General features: G+C 36.8%; 1 protein-coding gene across 1 annotated transcript in view; it reads left to right on the top strand.

The window, feature by feature from the left end:
- Positions 1-17,095, top strand: part of NUDCD1 (NudC domain containing 1) — a 76,782-nt gene that overhangs the window by 43,420 nt on the left and 16,267 nt on the right. The window contains exon 8 of the mRNA XM_070630829.1: positions 1,598-1,723. Within this exon, the coding sequence (XP_070486930.1) occupies positions 1,598-1,723 (126 nt within the window). The remainder of the gene's footprint in view (positions 1-1,597; positions 1,724-17,095) is intronic.

Genomic DNA, 17,095 nt, shown 5'->3' with positions numbered 1-17,095 from the left:
GATGTTAGCTCAGGGCTAATCTTCCTCAAAAAAGAAAAAAAAATCTTACAGTGACCCACATACTTGTCATTTCCTCTGTTCGACATTTGCTAGTGTCACTTCAGATTTCCATCTGGTGTCATTTTTCTCCTGGCTGAAGAACTTCCTTTAGCATTTCTTGTAGTGTAGCTCTGCTGGATAAATTCTCTCAGCTTTTTTTTTTTTTTGAGGAAGACTAGCCCTGAGCTAACTACTGCCAGTCCTCGTCTTTTTGCCAAGGAAGCCTGGCCCTGAGCTAACATCCGTGCCCATCTTCCTCTAATTTATATGTGGGATGCCTATTACAGCATGGTGTGCCAAGCAGTGCCATGTCCGCACCTGGGATCCGAACCGGCAAACCCCGGGCCGCCAAGAAGCGGAACATGCGAACTTAACCGCTGCGCCACCGGGCCGGCCCCTCTCTCAGCTTTTGTTTGCCCGCAAAAATATCTTGTCTTCCTTTTTGGGAACTCTTTTTGTTAATTATATAAGTCAGTGTTGATAGAGTTCTCTTTTTTTTTTTCCCTTTCAGAACTTCAGATATACTCCAGTGTTTTCTGGCTTGCACAGTAGTTTCTGCTGAGAAGTTGGCTGTCACTTGTATCTTCGTTCGTCTGTTTATAATGTGTTTTTTCCCTCCTCTGACTGCTTTTTTATTACTGTTTTTCAGCTATTTCATTATTATGTGGCTTGCTGTGATTTTTTTTTAATGTATTTGTTGATGCTTGGGATTCTTGACCTTCTTGGATCTATAGGATTATAGTTTTCATTAAATTTGAAAAACTTTGGCCATTATTTCTTCAAAATTTTCTTCCATTCTTCCTGCTGCCTTCCAATTACTCATATAATAGACCGTTTGTTCCACAGGTCACTGCAGTTCTGTTTTATTTTTTGTCTTCTCTGTGTTTCATTTTAAATAGACTCTATTATTATGTTTCAAGCTCACTGGTCTTTTCTTCTGCAATGTGTAATCAGCTGTCTATCCTATTTTTTTTTTTTTTTTTTGAGGGAGAGCAGTCCTGAGCTAACATCTGCTGCCAATCCTCCTCTTTTTGCCAAGGAAGACTTGCCTTGAGCTAACATCCACGCCCATCTTCCTCTACTTTATCTGTGGGACGCCTGTCACAGCATGGCTTGATGAGCAATGCATAGGTCCGCACCCAGGATCCGAACTGGCGAGCCCCAGGCTGCCGAAGCAGAACGTGCGAACTTAACTGCTGTGCCACTGGGCTTACCCCCTCTCCTTTCTGTTTTGTTTTCCATTTCAGATATTGTATTTTCATATCTAGCAGTGCAGTTTGGTTCTTTTTTTTTTATCCTCCGTACCTCTCTCAACATGTTCTTGTTTTGCTTTACATCTCTGAGTATATAGACACGTTGATAAGTGCTGTTTTAATATCTTTCTCTGCTGATTCCATCATTCAGTGATTTCCATGTCTGTTTTTTGTTGATTAGGTTTTTATTGTTCATGGGTCTGAAATTTAGTTTTTAATTATTGTTGTAGTCTTAACCTTTTTGAATATGAAGAAATCTATTCTTTTATTATTGTTTATTTATTTATTTTATTTTCTGGTCTAAGAATCCAAATCCAGATAAAGAAAAACCTCCTTGTAATGCTCAAGAGTTAGAAGAATGTGATATTTTCTTTGAAGAGAGCTCCAGTTTATGCAGATTTGATGGCAACACGTTGAAAACTACTCATGTGGTAAGTTCTTGATAATATTTCTAAAAGTTTGTGAATAAATAGAAGTTACTTAGATGAGATGATAATTGATTCACCAGATATATATTTTGCAAAGATGGCTTGATTGGCAGTTACTGGCTGTGATATAAATCTCATCACTCTATAAAGTAGTATTTTTCATACCACCCCCCCCCCAATAAAACATTGTTTTGTTTTGGTGCTATTGCATATTTGATATCTTTCAGTTGGCTTTCTTCTGTGCAGGTTCTTATATACAGTTGTGCCTGTAATATATAACAATATCGTTTTTCATTAAAAATTATGACATAAGTGTTTTCTTATGTTCTCACGTTGTTTCAATCTCTGGTTTGATGGTTGGATTATACTGTAATGTTATTGCTGGTGTTCGTGTATGTGTGTGTAGTGATTGTCCTACAGATTATAATAACGCATCTTTAATAAGTTTTTTTAATTGTATTCTTCATGATGATGCTATTTTTTTAAATGTCTCTTTTACACGAGGCCTTTTCTATATTCAGAGGTATTTATCTAATAAAAATTTACAGAAGTCAAATTAATGACTAAGGCTCTGACAAATTGATTTCCACGTTATATTCTCATTAGTAATGTTTGCAGTTTTTGCCTGTTTCTCTGCATCTTTACCTGCCCCTTCACTTTTTTGTTTCATCCTAACTAGTTGGTGTACAAGATGAAGGATCTTGAGTTAACCTGTGCTTTGTGCTTTTTTTCTTTTACTGTTGACTATTTCGTGTATTACTTATGGCTGTTTCTTCTTTTGTAATTTTTTCATTTGTTTTACTGTTTCTTTTTGATTTGTGTGACCTGTTATAAACTTGAAAAACCCTTCTATATCAATTGTTTCTGCTTTTTTCCCCCATTTTGGAATATTTTTATTCGACTCCTTAATTCGTCTGGAATTTTTTTTTCCTCTCTCTCTGGTCTCCCATAAATACGTAAATTAGTTAATTTTTTCTTTCAAAATTGCTTTCTGTTCAAAAGCTTTGAGATGTATGCATCAGGATACTGAAGAATATTTTGCTTAGGCTGCCTTGGTATAGTCACTGTATTCCAGGGTGTGGTCCTCAGCTTTGTAGATATAGATTGTTTTTAAATTTATAACTTTATTAGATATTCTTGCTTAGGGGCATCATTAATCATTACTTAATACTATATAACCAAGTGAGTGTTTCGTAGAGGTGTTGATTTGAAAAGGGTCTCCATAGCAAATCAATGGCTAGTTTGGAGCTGTGTAGAAATTAATTTAGTCTTATTACTAAAACCAGAAGTGTTTAGAAGTCTCAGTCCAAGCAAAAGCAACAGACAAGAGAGAACAATTTGGTCTATCATTAGCCCTCTCAGTCTTTGATTTTGGGTTTAAAGGCTCTCTTTTCAAGAAAATTCTTGCAAGTTTCTACCAAGTTTGGCCTAGTGTGTTTCTTTGTCTTACAGAGGTTGAGGGCAAAGTGTATTCTGGCAAAGTTCATTGAAACAAAGTCAGAAGTGTCATGGGAACTTGATTTACCAAATCTAAGTCCCAGCCCAACATCTTACTGGTTACGAGGAAATGTCTAACTGTTCTTCTCACTCACTATCCTTTCTTAGTCTGTTTTGGATATTTAACTTTCTTTAACTAATGGCTGGATATTACAGTGCTTAAAGGAGTTATGAAAATGAGCATTTTTAGATTCTATACCTATGTAGACTGTAGTCAAATGAGGTGCAATGGCAGAAGACCAGTGGCTAGGCAAAAGTGCCATGAAGCTGTACCAAAATTAAATACTTACTCTTATAATTAATTTCTTACCTGCACTGCTCTCCTCCCCAACACCAATAACTTCTAAAAAGCACGGAAGTGACATTTTCCTCACCACTATGTACCTAACACCTACCAAAGGTTCTGATTCATTATAGATGCTTAATAAATATTTTTCGACTGATCTCTTGGTGATAGTCATAAAAATAAAAATTGTTCTAGGTCCATCTTGAATCTCAAGAAATTTGCCTACACCTTTGTCTCCCTTTCCTACTCAATTACTCTTCTAATTGAAGAGTAAACAGTGTTCTTGGTCAGGTTGTTTTATGCAGTCTGGGCACTGATCTAAAGCTCAGGTAATCAAAGTTGTTGTTAGAGTTTCTAGGAGTTTTGGTTCCCACATCTTTAGTTCTGGTGTAATCCCATTGGTGACTCCCCTCATTGTGAGCAAATAAGGGCCATTACACGTCTACTCTTACTGCCCTGGGTAGAGGATCACTCTTTAGTGTGACTGATGGAAGACTCTTGAATCTTACTAACTGTAGATTATTATTTGTTCTTGTAATGAAGACTCTGGCCTCTCTTCCTAAAGTTATAGTCTTAGGTGCTGTGACTCCTGAAGTTTCTGTACTGTTCCTGCCTAACTTACATAGAGAAGACACTTGATCTTAGATGTCATAAAATACTGTTTAAACTTAGCTTCTCTGAGAATTCCATTTCGTCTTAGTACTGCTACATAGTGCTGATCAGTAGTTTAATGTTCACTGAGAGGCCTCTTGTTAATGATACCTCTTCTCCATTTCCGATGTTTGAGCATTTTAAGAATTAACACCAAGGAGTGACGGAAGGGGAGCAGAATAAGACCTTTCTTATTGGCAAATTACAGTATGAAAGCCTCATCTGCTCACTAAACTTAGAATTTAACAATAGTCTCAGGCAGTGTTAAACCAGATCTGGCTGCCTCTGGAGGGGCAGTGGAAACCTCTTATCCTCTGAGACCTCTAGCTCCCTAAAGCAAAACATTGATAGAACTGAGCAGAACATTGAAACAAAGTCAGAAGTGTCATGGGAACTTGATTTACCAAATCTAAGTCCCAGCCCAACATCTTACTGGTTACGAGGAAATGCCTAACTGTTCTTCTCACTCACTATCCTTTCTTAGTCTGGATTTTTCTTCTTATATATACACCAACCAAATGCCATTTCACTTCAGAGGGATTTATAGAAACAGGAGTGACATAGCCATGGAACTTCTCAGTGTTGTAGATAGAAACATCAGGAATGGAGAAGTATGATATGTAATAAACAGGGACAATCCTTCCAACCTTGAAGAAACTTTAGATCTGTAGAACTAACCATTTTGGTGGACTCTTTAGGGTTTGTTTTCTATATATAATATGTCATCTGCAAATAATGACAGTTTTACTTCTTCCTTTCTGATTTGGATGCCTTTTATTTCTTTTTCTGCCTAATTGGTCTGGGTGGGACTTCCAACCCTATGTTGAATAAAAGTGGCTAGAATGGGCATCCTTGTCTTGTTCCTGATCTTAGAGGAAAACCTTTCAGTTTTTCATCATTGACTATGATGTTAGGTGTGGACTTGTCATATATAGCCTTTATTATGTTAAGGTATGTTCCCTCCTTACCCACTTGGTTGAGAGTTTTTATCATAAATAGTTGTTGAATTTTGTTAAATGCTTTTTCTGCACCTATTGAGATCATCATATGATTTTATCCTTAATTTTGTTAATGTGGTGTATCACATTGATTGATTTGCAGATATTGAACCATCTTTGCATCCCTGGAGTAAACCCCACTTGATCATGTTGTATGATCCTTTTAATGTATTGAATTTGGTTTGCTAATATTCTGTTGAGGATTTTTGCATCTGTGTTCATCAGGGATATTGGCCTGTAATATTATTTTCTTGTGGCAACATTATCTGGTTCTAGTACCAGGGTATTACTGGCCTTATAAAATGAGTTTGGAAGTGTTCCCTCCTCTTCTTTTTTTTGGAAGAGTTTGAGACGGAGTGATATTAATTCTTCTTCAAATGTTTGGTAGAATTCACCAGTGAAGCCATTTGGTCCTGGACTTTTGTTCATAGGGAGGTATTTGATTACTATTTCAATTCCTCATTAGTAATCTGTCTGTTCAGATTTTCTTTTTCTTCATGATTCAGTCTTGTTATGTTGTTATTCTAGGAATTTAATCATTTCTTCTAAGTTGTCCAATTTGTTGGCATATAATTGTTCATAGTATCCTTTTTATGATCCTTTGTGTTTCTGTGGTATCATTTGTAATGTCTTCTCTTTTATTTCTGCTTTTATTTATTTGAGCCTTCTCTCTTTTATATTGTAAGTCTAGCTAAAGGGTTGTCAATTTTGTTTATCTTTGTAAAAAACCGGCTTTCAGTTTCAGTGATCTTTTCTATTGTCTTTTTGGTCTCTGTTTCATTTATTTCAGCTCTAATCTTTGTTATTTCCTTCCTTCTACTAACTCTGGGCTTTGTTTGTTCTTTTTCTAGTTCCTTGAGGTATAAAGTTAGGTTGTTTGAGATTTTGCTTGTTTCTTGATATAGGTGTTTTTGCAATGAACTTCCCTTTTGGAACTGCTTTTGCTACATCCCATAAGTTTCAATATGTTGTAGTTTCATTTTCGTTTGTCTCAAAGTGTTTTTTTATTTCTCTTTTTATTTCTTCTTAGACACGTTGGTTGTTCAGTAGCATGTTGTTTAAGCTCCACATATTTGTGAATTTTCCAGTTTTCTTCTTGTAATTGATAGCCAGTTTCATATCATTGTGCTCAGAAAAGTTACTTGATATGATTTCAGTCTTCCTAAATTTATTTAGACTTGTTTTCTGGCCTAACATATGATCTGTCCCAGAGAATGTTTCATGTGTACTTAAAAAGAATGTATATTCTGTTGCTTTTGGATAGAATGTTCTGTATATGCCTGTTAAGTCCATCTGGTCTAACATATTGTTTAAGGTCAGTGTTTCCTTATTGATTTTCTGTCTGGACGATCTCTTCATGAGAGTGGGGTTTTAAAGTCCCCTACTGTTACTGTATTTCTGTCTATTTCTCCCTTTAGGTCTGTTAGTATTTGCTTTATATATTTAGGTGCTCCTATGTTGGGTGTAAAGTATTTACAAATGTTATGTCTTCTTGTTGATTGACATCTTTATTATTAAATAATGACCTTGTCTCTTATTACAATCTTTGACTCAAAGTCTATTTTGTCCGATGTAAGTATAGCTACCCCAGCTTTCGTTTGGTTTCCATTTGTGTGGAATATTTTTTTCCATTATTTCACTTTCAGTCTGTGTGTGTCCTTACATTTGAAGTGAGTCTCTTGCAGGCAGCCAATAGATGGGTCTTTTTTTTTTAAATCCATTCAGCTACTCTTGTGTCTTTTGATTGGAGAATTTAATCCGTTTACATTTAAAGAGCTTATTTATAGGTATGTACTTATTGCTATTTTGTTAATTGTTTTCTGGCTGTTTTTGTAGTTCTTCTGTTCCTTTCTTCTCTTTTTCTCCTTCTTTGTGCTGTGATGATTTTCTATAGTGGTATGCTTAGACTCTTTTCTCTTTATCTTTTGTGTATCTACTATAGGTTTTTGCTTTGTGGTCACTATGAGGTGTGCATATAATAACTTATATTTATAACAGTCTGCTTTAAGTTGATGACAACCTAAGTTTGAATGCATTCTAAAGCTCTACATTTTTATCCCCTGCCCCCATTTTATGTTGGTTGTTGTTGTTGTTGTGAAAGATTCGCCCTGAGCTAACATCTGTTTCCAATCTTTCTCTTTTTTTTCCCCTCCCCAAAGCTCCAGTACATAGTTGTATATTCTAGTTGTAAGTCCTTCTAGTTCTATCTGAGCCACTGCCACAGCATGGCTATTGACAGACAAGTGGTGTGGTTCTGTGACTGGGAACTGAACCTGGGCTGCCAAAGCTGAAAGTGCCAAACTTTAACTGCTAGGCCATGAGGGCTGGCTCATATTTTCTGTTTTTGTTGTTACAATTTACATCTTTTTATCTTGTGTATCCCTTAAGTTATTGTTATAGTTATTTTTACTACTTTTGTCTTTTAACCTTCATACTAATTTTATAAGTGATTGATCCACCACCTTTGCAGCATTAGGTTATTCTGAAAGTTACTACATGTTTACCTTTACCAGTGAGATTTACGTACATTTTCATATGTTTTTCTGTTGCTAATTAGTGCCCTTTCATTTCAGCTTAAAGAACTACCTATAACATTTCCTGTGAGACCAGTCTGGTGTTGATGAACTCCTTCAGCTTTTGCTTGTCTGGGAAATTCTTTATTTCTTCTTCTATTCCAAATGACAGCTTTTCAGGGTAGAGTATTCTCAGTTGGAAATTTTTTTCTTTCATTGCTTTGAATATATCATGCCACTCCCTTCTGGGCTGCAAAGTTTCTGCTAAAAACTCTGCTGATAGTTTTGTGGGGATTCCCTTGTACATAACAAGTTGTTTTTCTCTTGCTGCTTTTAAGATTCTCTCCTTGTCTTTAACTTTTAACCCTTTAAATATAGTGTGTCTTGGTGTGGGTCTCTTTGGGTTCATCTTTTTTGGAACTCTCTGGGCTTCCTGGATATGGATGTCTTTTATTCCCCAGGTTAGGGCAGTTTTTTGCTCCTTTCTGTCTCTCTTCTGGGAACCCTATAATGAGAATGTTGTTCTGCTTGATGTTGTTTGTTAAGTCCCTTAAGCTCTCTTGACTTGTTTTCATTGTTTTTCTTTTTGCTGCTCTGATTGGGTGAGTTCCACTGCCTTGTGTTCGAGTTCACTGATCTTTTCTTCTGTGTCATCTCATGTGCTGTTGAACCCCACTAGTGTATTTTTTAGTTCAGTTATTGTATTCTTCAGTTCTGCGACTTTTCTTTAGTACTTTCTTATATTTTCTATTTCTTTGTTGAAGTTCTCACTTTGTTTATCCGCTCTTCTCCTGTGCTTGATGAGCATCAGCTATGACCGTTATTTTGAACTCTTTATCAGGTAAATCATTTATCTCCATTTCATTAAGGTCTCTTTCTGAGGTTTTATCTTATTCTTTCCTTTGGAACATATTTTCCTCTGTTTCTTCATTTTCCTTGATGCTCTGTGTCGGTTTCTATGCATTAGGTAAAACAGCTGTCTTTCCCAATCTTAAAAGAGTCACCTTGTGTAGGAGATGAGCCTTATCATTCAACCCTGCTCTAACTCTTGGTTGCCTGTCAAACCTTTGTGGTTGTACAAGCAGGCTATTTTATTTTTAGTGGCTCCGAGTAGTTGACAGTGTACCAAGACTTGTTACTGTCCCAAAGGGGAAGATATCAGTCAGCACCTAGATTCAGGGTGATTGGAAGCCAGGCTCTCCAGCAGCAGCTTTCAAAGCATGAAAAATATATGGTCCTGTGGGACCACAAGAACCAAGTGATCTAGAGGTGTCTCCTGGGCAGCAGCCAGAAACATTGGGGCACTGAAAAAGTACAAGCTCCTTTCCAGGAGATACTGGTAACTTGGAGCTAGGCAGATGACAAAGATAGTGCCCACTGGTCTCCATCCCTGGAGAGTACCTCAGTAAGTCCCTAAATGTGTGCCGACCCAGAAACCTGCTGCTCTGACCAAAGCTCCAGGATAAGCAAATAGGCCTTTTTCACAGAAAGACTGGGGGTGAATTTGTCTTCTGTTTGTGCCGTGCCCTGATGATAGTAGCTGGCCAACAACTCTCTCTCCAGTTGTTACCATCCCATGGGACCCAGGAACACAAGCCCTGCTGCTGGCCATGAAAGCCAGGTGATCAGGGGGCATCCCCTGGGTGGCAGCCACAAAATCCAGGGTGCCAGATGCTTGTACAAACTCGCCTCTGGAGATACTGGCACTCTAGAGCACAATAGACGGAAAGTGTGAAGATAGCACCCACCCTCTGAGGTCTCTGGAGAGGGTTACAGCTGGCTCTTAGTTGTGTGTTTAATTAGAAGCCTGTGTCTCAGGTCATAGCTAGGAAGATAAGCTAATTAATAGTCTTTCACAGGAGAGTGGTTGCCTCAGTCTGTTGCCTCTCTGCTTTGCCCTGGCGGTTGAAGATGGTTAAGATTTCTTTCTTCGTTGGTTATAGTCTTGTGGGGCCCTCGAGCATAAGCCTCTCTGGCCACCAGAGCCAGGTGATCTAGAGGTGTCCCCTGGGTGGCAGCCAGAAAAATTAGGGCACCAGACAAGGGTACAAGCTCTTTTCTGGGAGATAGTGGTGTCCTGGAGTGAGGCAGAGGGAAAGTGCAAAGTTGGCGCCCTCCAGTCTCTTTCCTGGGAGAATATTTCAGTAGTCCCATAGATGTATGTTAAGTTAGATGCCTGCTTCTCAGGTCAGTGCTTTAAGATGAGCAAATAAAAGCCTCTTTCATAGGAAGTCTAGACACTTTGCAGTCAGCTCTCCAGTCAGCGGCCTCTGTGCTAGGCTCTGGGGTGAGTGAGTCCATGCATGAGAGCCCTGTAAGAACCGTTTCTTGGTTCACTACAGCCTTGTGGGTCTTGTGGATGCAAGGCCCCTTGGCTTTCAAAACTAGATGTTTTGAGGCGTCATCTCTCAGGTGCGGGTTTTAAAAGTTGGAGTGCCTGATGTGGGGTTCAAACCCATCGCTCCTTGGTGTAGCTCTGAGTTTTGAGTTCCCTCCCAATTGTGGGTTGCTGCACCAGGGGTAGGATTTATGGTGAGATTGTTTCTCTGCCTCTCCTGCTTGCTTTGATGTGAGTTTTTTCTCATTCATCTGATACGTAGGAGTCGCTCAGCTAGTTTTTGGGTTTTTTTCAGAGGAAATTGTTGTATATGTAGTGTAGATTCAGTGTGTCAATGGAGGAGGTGAGTTCAGGGTCTTCCTATGTTGCCATCTTGAACTACAACCTTCTAAAGATTCTTATCTTTGTCTCAGTTGGGTTAAATTTGGGACCAGAATTTCTTTCTACAATTATAAGCATATTTACAATTATAAGTGTATCATAAGCATATTTACAATTATAATATTTAAATTATAATTTTTTCTATTAATTTTTTATAAGTAAAGGCAAAGATTCAGTGAAGTAAAAATGCATAAACATTGCAATTTGGGTATAAGTGGTAATGGATATAAATGGAAGAGCTCCAACAAATAATAAGTCCATCTTCTTTCTAAAGGCAGATTTTGTTTATCAGTGTATGGTATGAAAGTCAGGGTTTACCTGGTCAAATGTAGATTCTTGGTATAAACAGGAGGACACCAGTGGTCTTTGGAGGAAAGGACTAAAGGAGGCTGTAATACTTCAGACGTTCAGTGCTACGTCCATTTTAGGAATCAGATAGTACTTTATTGACGATTTGCACTTCTTTCTGCAATATTTACTTAAAGTCTCTCTTCTTGATTTCATTTGTCATGACTTTGGACAATTTGAAATTATCTGTACATGGAAAGGTCAGTGTATGTCCTTATAGTTTTAGGAAAAAATACTGTAGTAAAAAGGGCAAAACTATATATTGCAAATGACAAATTTTTCAAAATATAAAATTCCCTGAAAGAAATGTAAATTAGAATCTGGCATATGGAAAGTAAAATGGTAAATGAATATATGTGGTAGTACAATAAAAGAGAAATACTAAATATCAGAACTGAAGAAGAAAAGTAATAAGATGTGGTCACTAGGGTGTAAAGCTCAAATCGGAAGTCAAATACAATTGAAGATGAATTATTTTTGCTTCTGTCTAGAGCTGTGCTATACAGAATATTAGCCACTGACCACATAGTAGCTGTTGAGCACCTGAAATGTAGCTTCTCTGAATTGAGCTGTACTTCAAGTGTAAAACACAACCAGATTTTGAAGACTCGGTATGCAGTATATTATTAATAATTTTTATATGAATTTTTATGTTGAGATGATAATAGTTTGGATATGTTTGGTTAAGTAAAATATATTATTAAAGTTAATTTATTGTGTTTCTAAAACGTTTTAATGTGGCTACTAGAAAATTTAAAATTACTTATGTGGCTCTCATTTTATTTCTGTTAGACAACACTGATTTATAGTGATCAAATTAAATATAGACTTGAGCAATCAAAAGGTGATAGGATATTTTTAAAAGTTAAATTACAGCGAGCTTCTCAGATCAGATGATATTCATCATATACTGCTTAAAACATGAGATTGAGACAGCTGAAAAGAATACAGTAGTCCCTCCTGATCCATGGAGGGCCTCCAGTGGATGCCTGAAACCACAGAGAGCACGGAATCCTACGTATACTATTTTTTCCTATACTAACCACTTACCAGCACTGTGGTTGTAACTTTTGCAGTTTGAGGTGCAACAGCACAACTAGCACAAATTTTTTTTCTTTTTCATAATTTCACTGATAGAAGGTTTGTTCTTACTGTAGATCTTAGAAACCTCACCATATTTTTTTTTTCTTTCCTTATTAAGTCCAGAACTTTCATCTTTTCACTTAAAGTAAGCACTTTACAGCTTCTCTTTGGTGTATCCGAATTGCCAGCATCAGTACTCTTGCGCTAAGTAAGATAAGGGTTACTTGGACACAAACACTGTGATATCACAACAGTCGATCTGATAAATGAAGTGGCTGCCAGGGCACTGGTGTACACGGTGTGGATATGCTGGACCGAGGGGTGATTTGCGGCCCCACTTGGAGGGTGATAGATTTCATCATGCTACTCAGAAAGGCATGCAATTTAAAACTTATGAATTGTTTATTTCTTGAATTTTCCTTTTACATTTTCTCACCTCAAGTAACTAAAACGACAGAAAGCGAAACTGCAAATAACGGGGGACTATTGTATTTGCAACTTATAAATAAACCCATCTAGACGGAAGCGAAGGAGTTAGAAACAGGAAACAATTTTTTTAGTTAATGTTATTATGAAAGCTATTAGAAAAGGCATGTACTTATTATACTAATTCTTTCAAGAAGATATTAAAGGTAGGATCAGAAGTTATAGAGGAAGGAAATACGTTTAGAAAGTATCTAAACCAGTGATTCTCAAGCTTTTTGGTCTCAGGACCCCTTTACATTCTTAAGTTCCTTGGGGTGCTTAATTATTTTGTTTATTTAGATTGTATCTATCAAATTTTACCATATTTGAAATTAAACTATATAATAATTCCCTGCTAGGGCTGCCATAACAAAGTACTGCAGACTGGGTTGCTAAACAACAGAAGTTTGTTTTCTCACTGTTTTGGAGGCTAGAAGTCTCAAATCAAGGCGTTAGCATGGTTAGTTTTTTCTGAAGTCTCTCTCCTTGGCATGTAGATGGATGTCCTCTTTGTCTTCAAATGGTCTTCCGTGTGTGTGTGTCTGTGCATTAATCTCCTCTTCTTAATAAGGATGCTAGTCATCCTGAATTAGGACCCTTCCCAATGACCTCATTTTAACTTAAATACCCTTTTTAAAAGTTCTGTCTCCAAATACAGTTGCATTCCAAGGTACTGGGGGTTAGGACTTCAACATATGAATTTGGTGGGGGGCAGGTATACCTCTCAGCCTGTAACAATATCCTTCACTTAGATTTTAGCAGTTGTTTACATTTTGCCGCTTTTATTTTTTTGTTTCTCTACCTTGTCTTTTTGCTGAAGCCTTTAGGATTGAGTTGCACATGGTATGTCCCTTTATCCCCAATGTCTCACATATACACTAAAATTGAAGACGTTTTCTTGTATAACCATAATACAATTCAGGAAATTCAACATTGATACAGTCCTTTATCTAATATAGAGTCCATATTCATACTTTACCAATTGCTTAAATAATATACTTTATAGCAATTGATTTCCCTCTGATTTGGAATCCCATCCCATGCCACATATTGCATTCAGTTGTGATATCGCTTTAGTCTCCTTTAATTTGGAACATCAGTTACCCAGTCTTGATGACATTGGCTTTATTTTGTACCCTTTATAGACTGTCTCCAGTGTTTCCTCAAGATCAGATTCAGTTGTTGCATTTTTGCTAGGAATACTGCATAAATGATATTTCCTTTCCAGTGTTACCACGTTAGGAAGAAGTTGGTGGCAGTTTTTCCTACTGTTGTGATGTTCAATTTAATTATGTGGTGTCTCCCAGGTTTATTTGCTCTGAAGTTGTCATTTTCCCCTTTGAATTAATAAGTACTTTGTGTGAAGGTCAAAGTAATCCTTTTAAAGGGTTTAATAGATTTTGTCATTACCCTATTCCTTTCCTCCCTATAGTGGCTTCCTATCTGTCACATTTAGAATAATATCTAGGATCCTTACCATGGTCTGTCAGCCCTCTTCGAACTTCCTTTGACTCACGGTATGTAATGTATTTTAAATTGAGACTGAAGACACACACACACAAACATAGCTGAAACAAAAACTTCACAAAACATTACTATCCTTAGTGTATAAAACACTCTGGTACTTTATTCTATACTATCTGTAATGAAAGAAAATAGAAGATTCTCTTCTTGTTCTCCTAAATTGATTTTTCTACCAATGTTGAGACTCACAGTTTAAAAAACACTGCCCTCCAGTACTGATTGTTTCTCATTTTCTATCATTTTTTCCCTAGTTCACTTTTCTTTAGCCACACTGGCTGGTATTCATGCTGCTCCTCATAGTAAATGTGTTTCCTCTTCAGGACCTTTGCGTTTGTTACTCTCTCTCTCCCTAAAGTGTTCTGCTTCTTCTCATTTGTTCCTGTACTTTATTCAGACCTCTGTTCACATGTTATCTTCCATCCCTTGCTAACCTCAGTCAAATACAACCACATTATCTACTCACCTGCTTTCTCTCTTTTTTTTTATGGCACTTTCTATTTTCTAATATATTTATATATTTCTATTGTCTGATACATTTTTATATGTCTTCCATTAGAATAGTCATTGAAATTTGATATTAATTGTGAGACACACAGCTAAAGGTCCAATTTGATAATTTTCAAAAATGAAAAGTTGGCAAGTTTTTCTTGTATTTCTAAATAATAATTATTTTCTTTCTTACAGCTTTTAGTAAAATAAAAATGTAAGTGCATTTCCCCCGATTGCATTTTATACCACTTGGCTAAGATCTGGCATCTTCCTCTGCTCCAATCTCTAGTCAATGTTAAGATGTCTTTAATTATGTAGTTATCTTTATTAATGTGTATTCAAACAGAAATGCAGCTCAGGATTTTATAAGACATCTTATCCATTGTTTTCAAACATCAGTTTTAGACATGACACGTTTGGACAACTTATCAACATCATTTAACTGACCAAGCAGAATATACACATATTTTACAGCATGTGGGTTACTATATCTGAAATAGTGCCTAGTCAGGGGCACGCGCCAGTGGTTTCTTAACAAATACTATAAAGTGGGCTTTGAGAGAGCATGTAGTGGTGGTGATTAAGAACATGGGTTTGGAAGCACATTTGAACTTAACTTCCAGTTACTACTTATTAGCTGTTTAACTTAAATCTCTTAAACCTCCTGCATTTGAGTTTCCTCTTCTATAAAATGAAATCATGTTCCTAATTCTCACATAATGAAGATTAAATAAGGTAGTTGTGAAATAATAGAAAATATGTATATATTGGTCTCTACCCCTGGTTCTTGGCACAGAGCTCCTAAACCCTTGTTATTTCCTGTGACAGCACTAGAAGCATCTTTTGTTCTAATATTTGGTCTTTGATCCCAGTTCCTGACACAGAGATCCTAAATCCCTTGTAATTTGATTTTCGGTGATAGGAGTGTCTTTTGTTCTAATGAAATGACTCTTGGTGGGCTCCTAGATAGCTTCAAGAGAAGGGTTGGTCAACAGAAAGACCAAGCCGTAATTAGAAGTTTGGGACTTTCAGCCCCACCTCCCATCCCTCAGGAAGGAGAGAGGGACTGGAGACCGAGTTAATGACCGATCATGCCTATGTGATGAAACCTTCATAAAAATCCCAAAAGTATGGGGTTTGTAGAGCTTCTGGATTGCCAGACACCTGGAGTTACTAGGAAGGTGGCATGCCTGGTGAGGAAATGGAAGCCCCATACACCATCTTCTATTATAGTTCACTCTCTGCATCTCTTCCATCTGGATGTTCATCTTTATCCTTTTATAATAAACTGGTAAATGTTAAGTGTTTCCCTGAGTTCTGTGAACCATTTTAGCAAATTACTGGACCCAGGGAGGGGGTTGTTGGAACCCCGACTTATAGTCCATCAGTCAGAAGTACAGGTGACAACCTAGGACTTGCGATTGGCATCTGAAGTAGGTGTTGGGGTGAGGGAGTCTTGTGGGACTGAGTCTTTAACCTGTGGAATCTGAAGCTGTCTCTAAGTAGATTGTGTCAGAACTGAACTGAATTATAGGACACCAGCTGGTGTCAGAGAATTGCTTGATTTATGGAAAGCCATACATCTGGTGTGGTAGTATTGTGAGAGCAAAGGAGAAACACAGGGAGTGTTTTTCCTTATACAGTTGTAGATACAGATCAACTCAATACTTCATGCATAGTAAGAACAGAGTAAACTATACAATTTATTCTATGTACGGAATATGAATTTGGAATTAAAGTTTCGTGTCATTAACTTTTCAATCTGTCCTCCTAACAAATACTTTGTTTCTGAATAGATGAAATCTTTTTATTAATACTACTTTTTAATTTAATTTGGTAATAGCAGTGATTAAAGGTTGTTTAAATGTCTTCACTTTGACATTTAATCTTCCAAAGTCTTTAATTGCTAAGTGTTCTACAAAGAGAAGAGAAAGACAATCAATTGACTACTTGAAATTCATGTTTCAAATTTTTCTCTAGAGAATGTTTGCTCTAATTGTAGTCTTCACTGGTACTTCAAAGGTAAGTATAACCTTTTCTGTAATAAACATGAGACTAGAAGGAATGTGGAATTATGTTTTATTGGCCAAGAGGTTTATGGATTTAAGAGTTTTTTTTTTTAAGGCAGTAAATTTGGCATTAAAAAAGAATGTTTTCCAAATAAATAGTCTAGTATAAATTAATTCTTCTCGTTTAAGTGCTAAAACTCTATTTAAATCCTTTTCTTTTTCCATGGAATCTTAGTAAAATTTATTATTTGCCCAACATCTTGTATAGAACATTCTGACAAGAAAGTGACATTTTATGATGGTTGAATGTCATCAATGTGAGCATTAATTACAATGCTATGTATTTCTATAGTAATACCCTTAGAGACATTTGAAGTTAAGTGGGACTCTTTACCCCAACACTAAGTAACCTCAGCCTTTTCCATTTTAAAAATTTGTTTTCTGGTTATTCATGGTTTGTTTTTGTTCTTTCCATTGCTAATAAGCTGTTAGGTGCTACTTCTTACCTTTAACAGTATCTGTTCAAAGCAGTCATCCTTTTCCTTCTCTCTTATTTGCTGGACCTTTTTGCTCCTGGCTACCAAGTTGTGAACTCACTGGGATTTGTGGCTCCTGTTCTTAACTATTCAAGGGCCTTGTGAACTTCCTGTTCTTGATTCTTAATTGTCCATGCCAAGTAATGGATATGTCTCACTTCCCCTGTTTTGTCTCCTTCAAATTATGATGCGATCTCTTTTTTGTTCTTTAAACATTTTCTTTGTTTTTCTTATTTTGGCATTTTTTGTTTCTATAG

This window comes from Equus przewalskii, chromosome 8, assembly GCF_037783145.1.
Source record: "Equus przewalskii isolate Varuska chromosome 8, EquPr2, whole genome shotgun sequence".
NCBI classification, from domain to species: Eukaryota; Metazoa; Chordata; class Mammalia; order Perissodactyla; family Equidae; genus Equus; species Equus przewalskii.
This window is presented reverse-complemented; position numbering and strand designations above follow the sequence as displayed.